This window comes from Cajanus cajan, chromosome 10, assembly GCF_000230855.2.
Source record: "Cajanus cajan strain Asha chromosome 10, NIPB_CcT2T_4, whole genome shotgun sequence".
Taxonomy (NCBI): domain Eukaryota; kingdom Viridiplantae; phylum Streptophyta; class Magnoliopsida; order Fabales; family Fabaceae; genus Cajanus; species Cajanus cajan.
In genome coordinates this window covers 47,023,179-47,030,164 of record NC_138526.1, presented here as the reverse complement: position 1 = coordinate 47,030,164, position 6,986 = coordinate 47,023,179, and the positions used below count along the sequence as shown (strand labels likewise).

At 32.7% G+C, this 6,986-nt stretch overlaps 1 protein-coding gene across 6 annotated transcripts; it reads right to left on the bottom strand.

Annotated features, from left to right (window-relative positions):
* Window positions 1-262: 262 nt before the first annotated feature.
* SETH2 (UDP-Glycosyltransferase superfamily protein) lies at window positions 263-5,149 on the bottom strand. 6 transcript variants are annotated; one of them, XM_083064602.1, is made up of 9 exons: window positions 4,760-5,148; window positions 3,549-4,121; window positions 2,196-2,350; window positions 1,893-1,983; window positions 1,611-1,727; window positions 1,426-1,529; window positions 1,218-1,344; window positions 834-1,119; window positions 263-594 (listed from the first exon to the last, which is right to left on the bottom strand). In XM_083064602.1, exons 1-8 carry the CDS (start codon window positions 4,880-4,882, stop codon window positions 1,045-1,047), a joined length of 1,365 nt encoding a protein of 454 aa, XP_082920728.1. In that variant the 5' UTR covers window positions 4,883-5,148; the 3' UTR covers window positions 263-594; window positions 834-1,044. The 6 variants fall into 6 exon arrangements, with proteins under 6 accessions (XP_082920728.1, XP_029129869.1, XP_082920727.1 ...); XM_029274036.2 differs by having other exon boundaries at window positions 834-1,344; window positions 4,760-4,839; window positions 4,972-5,148; XM_083064601.1 differs by having other exon boundaries at window positions 834-1,126; window positions 4,760-5,145.
* Between the last annotated feature and the right edge of the window lie 1,837 nt (window positions 5,150-6,986).

Genomic DNA, 6,986 nt, shown 5'->3' with positions numbered 1-6,986 from the left:
ATTTAAATATTAAAATTAAATATAAAAATTAATACAGTGAAGAGCATTAATTAAAAATATAACATCTTACTCAATTGAAAATTTTAATAGTGTATTTGGTTGAAAGATTTTGAGAAAGTAATTCATTTTTTTTGGTGAATTTGAAATGATTTAGAATGAAATGTTTTGATTGAATAAGAAATTTATAACGAAATTAAAATTTAAATATTTTTAAAATTCTTTAAAATTGTAGAATTTCAAATAGTTAAAAATATAGTAAGAATTTAAAAAAAAATTAATATATTTTCTCACTTGTTTCATCTATGTCTTTTGTCTCTCCATTCTCCCTATCATATCTTTGTTATCTTCTATCTTCCTTCCTGCCTTACGATAGTAGCAGTACAGTATTCCACATGGACTACAAGTGATATTTTTAAATCAAAATTGAATTAAAAGAACAAATGACGTGGAAGAGAGAAAACGTTGACTACCTCAGATTAATCAAATGCTTCAAAAGAGTTGTTGGTAAAACTACCCTACATCGGTCAATTAGCCCCGAGATGCTGCTCCCAACATGTTAAATCGTCACATGACAGCCGAGGCCATATCTCATATCTGTATTATGTGAGATATTCATTTATTAAATGTCCTTTAATTTTCAGTCCATGAAAGGAAGAAAAAAATCCCATTTCATAGAAAGAGTTGGTGTTTATTTAGATATCACTTTACAATTACTTAAAGATATTCAAAGTTCTTCTGGTCCGAGAATGCTCTTGTACAAAATAAATTCGAACCTTGAATTCAAAAAGATCAAAGTAATCTGATAATATTAAACACTAAATTAGCACACATACCGGGCCAGCAAACTCCAGTCCTCTAATTCCAGCCACATATATACGAGGCCAAGTCCACTTATGCAAAGGATTCATGATTATTTGCATTTTAAGATCTGGGAACTTGGAAGAAGTGTAAACACCACCTGTATTCTTTTGATATTCTGCATAACAAATTAGTGGTAAAACAAAACACCGTGGTTCACCAAAGTAATGTATCACGCTGCTCATTTCAATGGTTTTTTTTCCGACATCTCTTCATCACAATTGCGTGGAAGAGTAAAATCTGGCACCTCCTCAATATCATCTGCAGGCTAATAGTGGGAGATATGCAATAAATGTGGTCACTAAAACAAAACAAAAACAAGATAAAAATGTAAAACGCATCCAAGACCACCAGCCTACCTGCCAAAGTTCCAATAGCTGCCATAACAAGAAACCAACTATCATAACCAAGCAAAACAACTTGCCGGCCCACGCTCCACAAAAGAGGTAACTAAAAGAACATAGACTGTCAGAGCATTGGAGGTTCCTAATTGGTATTGCAACTATCAACTATGTGTTGCTATTACCATCAAATTGGACCAATATTGTTTATAGACTTAGAGAGTACCGTGAGAGGCGTTCCAGTAGATTTTGATTGGAGCACTTCAAAGCACGATCATATACAATTTCAGTCCTTTTGGCAACATCATGCCAATTGTAGAGTTCTCTCATCTACAGAAACAACATAAATAAAAAAGGAACTAATTTCCCCACAAAAATGCATCAGAAAGACCATTTAACCAATAAACTCACTCGATTATGCATGACTTTTGGATCAATTTTGGGCAGCATAGCTATTGCCTTTTGAATTGCATGCACCATATCACTGGGATCAGGTTCTGCCAAAACAATCATTTCATCTGGCAAAACCTACAAAGCAAAGAAGTGATCTGGTATCAAGCCCCTCAAGAAAGAGTTTTAACATTATGGAATTGAAAAGAGACTGAAGTTCATAAACAAAATTCTTAGACAAACTATATAAAAGGCACATATTCTCATAATAAGCAGGTATAGAAGGAAAATTTTCACATCTACCTCAGGAACTCCTCCAACACGTGTGCTGACTGTTAATAATCCACAACTTGCAGCCTCTAGAATGGCTATACAAAAGGCTTCTGTTAAGGAACTGAAACAATGCAAACATTATTAATGATTAAAAATAGATATGCAGTCGAGCATTGTAACTGTTGCTTACTTTGAGAACCCCAACATCTCACAATGAAAGAAACTCAAGTATCTAGGACTGCTCAACGTCCAGAATTAGAGATCAAGATTATACATTGATTGTTGTAACTTGTAAAACTTGAGGAAAGGAAAAATTTGCTAAGAAAACCAAACCTGTTTAAGAAGATGTGCCCAGATATTAGAACAGATCGGACTTGTACATGTTGCACAGCTCCCAACATTTCAACTCGATCTTGAAGAGAATGCTTTTCTCTCATCTCTTCCAACCGCACACGCTTAGGTCCATCACCTCCAATAATAAAACGAACCTTCAAATGGATATATAAGTTATGCCTTTGCAAGTCTGTAATTACAAATAAAGAAACTAATCCAAATCATTCTTGTAGCATTACATATTTCTCTTGGTGCTGGTATCCTGTATGAGGAAATTTATAAAGTAATGTATGCCTAAAAAGACCAATGACAGAGCTATACGTCAACAAATTAAAAGTTCAAATCACAGTGCAGACACATACTAGACTACATCAATAAAGTTTTAGTTCAGCACTGATATTAGGATTAACACCAAAGATTAAGAATATACATTTGGTAAACATATACAGAAAGCTCGTTCTAGAGAATTTATCAAAGGTCTAGTACTGGGTACATTGGTAAAAGTACCATACAAATTACAATATTCAAAAGCAATGCCTATATACTAACTGTCTGAATGCAGCCCAAAGTAATTAATTCATATATTTTTCTCCCTTAATCTTTTCAGAGTGAAATTACGGGCGTATAGATCCTTCTCTGTCTATTTAAGCATAAATTTTGAAATTAGATGATCTCTCACGCATGTTGTATTTAACTGATAAAAATTCATTGATAACAATCAATAAATGACAAATGACAAATTAAGCAAAAATATTATTTTAATAATGTTCTTCTGTGCCGTATGTAACTCTTCGTCATGAAAGTAAGATCAACATCATCTGCAGTAAAATCCCCATTCCTTTTCCTAAGGTCAACATGAATTCATCTCCCACATGAAACGAAATGGGGTCCTATTTTCCATCAATTTTTCTCAGGTAATTCTCTAATTATCATCAGAAAGCAATGTGGAAATCACTCATCAGGGAATGCTGGATAAACTATTACATTATCAGGTTTTTTCTTTTATTATTATTATTATCAGAATATTTTATAACAGCTTCTCTGAAGTACCACCAAATAAGTGATTGCTAAAACAGAGATTGTTCAATAGATAGCACAATATTAGGAATTAATAATGCTAGAATTTAGGAAAAGGCACAGGTTCTTCATGTATTGCATAAATTTGATATACCCACTGCAGCTTTGAAACCAATCCTTGGGCTGTTCCCAAAAGCATCTATGATTTGTACAGAGCAACAAAAGAAGCACCACAAAGAAATTTTACCAAACTAAAGTTTGCAACTTTAGAAACAATAATATAAAGCCAAATTTCTTAGTTATGCAAGACAAACAAACAATGCTTGAACAACTCACATTAGGATGTAATCGGCATACTTCTGGAATGACTTCAACAAGCAAATCAACTCCCTTCCGATAAACCAACCGGCTGATAACAACAATAACAATTTCCGGTCCACAAGGACGATCCACTGCTGGCTTGAAAATGGCAGTGTCAACAGCATTAGGTACGACAAAAACCTTCTCCGGTGGCAAACCTGATCGCAGCACTGTGTTTTCCTTGCTAGTATGAGAAACACATATGGCTTGACTCACATCTGCCAAAGTAAACTGCAGCACCTTGTTCATGTGGATGCTTCCAACATCAGAAAAACCATACAGTGAATGATCTGTAAACACAACCTTGTATCCCATTGTTCTTGCATGCATAAGAGCTTCATGACAAAATGTTGAAAAGGCTTGATGTCCATGGACCACTGTAATTCTTTCTCGAATAAGAATAGTTCTTATAATTGGTAGCAATCCATAGATGGTCGGTAATGTATTCTGCATAACAAACGGCTTCCATGGAACATAGTAGACTTTCAGACCACCTGTCATGTATCTAACCCCAGATCGACTTCCATAAGCATGAGTTACAACCACCACCTGAATAGCCATTTTATTTGAATTGACATCATTAAAACAACCTTAGCATAAGTAAGAAAAAAGAGTAAACTAATGTCGTTCCCTTATATTTTGGATTTCCTATAGTAAACCTCCCATCTCCATCTATAATAGAAACCTACACAAAACTCTCATGTGCAACGAAATCCCAAATGCAACTAAGCCTGGTAAATTTGCTAACTAAGTGCCCACTTGGTTTGCAAGCAAAACATTTTGGGCACATGTCTCATCCAACAATTCAAAATCAATTCTACCAAATATAAAACAAATAGGCACTAAACAGTTAGCTATTGCTAGTTTGCTGAATCCGGATAACCTGCAGTCAGCATTTACACGCATTCACTTAGTAATTTGGAACCGTGGATTAAGTTCGGATGATTTTCATATTTTATCTCGGTAAATCAGATTTAATACACAAATTTGGGAGTGAATCCTTCTGTTCTTCATCAAACAGTTGCAAAAAACTGATTTCATGAATGCGTGTAATTTGGGACTGCATTAAATTTAAATCCATTTCCCTAATTTGCTTAGCCTTTAATGTCTAAAAAAGGGGAAGACGGCATTTGTTTTGGCATAAGCTGATATTGAATGAAAGAAAGAAAGAAAAAACATTGGCTGACCTTGTGGCCTAACTCGAGCAAGCATTGCGAGAGATAATATATGTGATTCTCCACACCGCCAAAATTGGGATAGAAAAAATCTGAGACCATCAGAATTCTATGTTTTAGGGAATCAGGCACCATGTTCCCTCACAGAGAGATGGGTGCATAATAGAGAAACGCGTAAATGATCTGCAAACCCTAATAGAATGCAGAGACTCACAGCTACTTACTGCTTCTTTCTTTGCTCTGCTCTCCGCTTTATTTATTCAAACCCCTTTTCTGATGCCTCACTCAACAATCATCAACGACTTACCACAAAAAGAATTTTACAACCCAAACCAAATTTAAAGAGCCATGGTAAATATAGAAGCTTGCTTTCAATCGAAAAGGACACAAAATATTCAAGTAACACCAACATTTTCAACCTACCAATTTTTATCTATCAAAATAAAATATTACATGTGTTAATTGACATAATTAAACAAAATATTTTTTAAAATTAAAATAATTTAAATTTTAACAATTTTAAAAAAAAAAATCATCTAAACACAATAGTAAAGAAAATTAGACCAAAATTTTAAAAAGAATTATATATCAACAATCCACCGTTGAGCCTCATCCGATTTAAGTTTATTTTAATTTCTAACTTTTCTCTTTTTTGTTATTGGGTTGTTTATGGGCTTATTGTGCTTTGCAGCAAAAAACAATGTTTGGGTTATTTATATCAGATGGCTGGGCCTCATGACCAAAAAAGAGAAACCAATGTTCCTTCCTTGTATAGATTATGTGCGCTTCATGGCCGAAACAAAAAGCTTAAGAGCTTAATTTCTGAGTTGTGTTAAAATAAAAATAAAAACAAAATAAATAAATAAGGAAATGAAATAAAAATAATTAAAAAAAGGATCAGGAATAGGAATAATCAAATAACAGTAATATTCATAAAATAAGATTGAGCTTTATGCTTTTATTTATAATTAAGTTGGATGGTTTAAACACAAAGTTTACATTAATTTAGTCGAAAGGAGGAATAATATTGAGTCATGTTTTCAAAAGTTAGTCGAAACTCATCTTTATCTAAACTCGGGTTTTTAAGGGAGACTTGATCATTAAGTATGTATTAAAATGATTTATAAATGTATGTCAAAAACATCAATTAGAAAGTGAGAGAAGTCAACAAAAAAAAGTGTAGTAAAACGAATGAGAAACATAAACGATGAAGACTTATCATGTATGATGTCCAACCATAATCATTGTTTTAATATATAGTAAAAACATTTATTCCTTACATTCTAATTTTTGTTTCTACGTATTAAAATTATAAGTTTTTGATTTAAATTCTTGAAGATAAATATGGAAATCAAAATAGTTATTACTCTTTATTTGTTTCTTATTGTGAAGTTATTTAAATTTTCAAACGTATAATTACGTTTTTAATTATTGAGAATTTACATATTTCTTATTTTTATTATACAAAGACAATTCATTTTAAACATTTTAATAATTATTTTTCCAATTACATAATTCTTATAATAATAAATAATGTGAAAATAAAATTGAGTTTGATTATACATAAACACACGGTTTACGGTGAAATTAGTTTATGGATTCTTTTTATTCGAACTAGCACAAATGGTGTTTCAAGTTAGGTATTTAATGTTTTTAGACGTGAAGAATAACAGATGGAACAGAAAGATTAATAATTACTTGTTTCCACATGTTCATCAATGATTAACAAGCAATAATGTTCATGAACGTAAACCCTCAAATAAACAGAATGAACGATACATATATTTGCAATACAAATCATGTTCACATCACCTTAACGAGTTACAATTATAAAGCTATATGACTACGTGATTAAAAGAAGAAAAGACAACTAAACTAATCCTAATCCTAAAAAGAGAAAAGAAATGTGGCCAATAAATGGTCATACCTAGAAGTAATTCCTTGCACGAAAGCCATATGCGCAGGCGGTGAATGCTTGAGAGTTCAAGTATGATTTTTCTGACCTTTGTGAAGGTACATAACTCTTGTATTTATAGAGTCAATCAAGAGCGGTTAATTTCGTGCATGTACGCCATTAGAGGATAACCGCTATCCACTATGTTTATTACGTGACTTTAAATCGTAACTTTTCATAACCGTTCATCCCACGTTTCAACTTTCTCGATTCGACCTTTAATAACCACCTTAGTGCGCCTTAACTGTCAGGAACTTCCAGTAACTTCTTTTTCCGCTTTTTCGA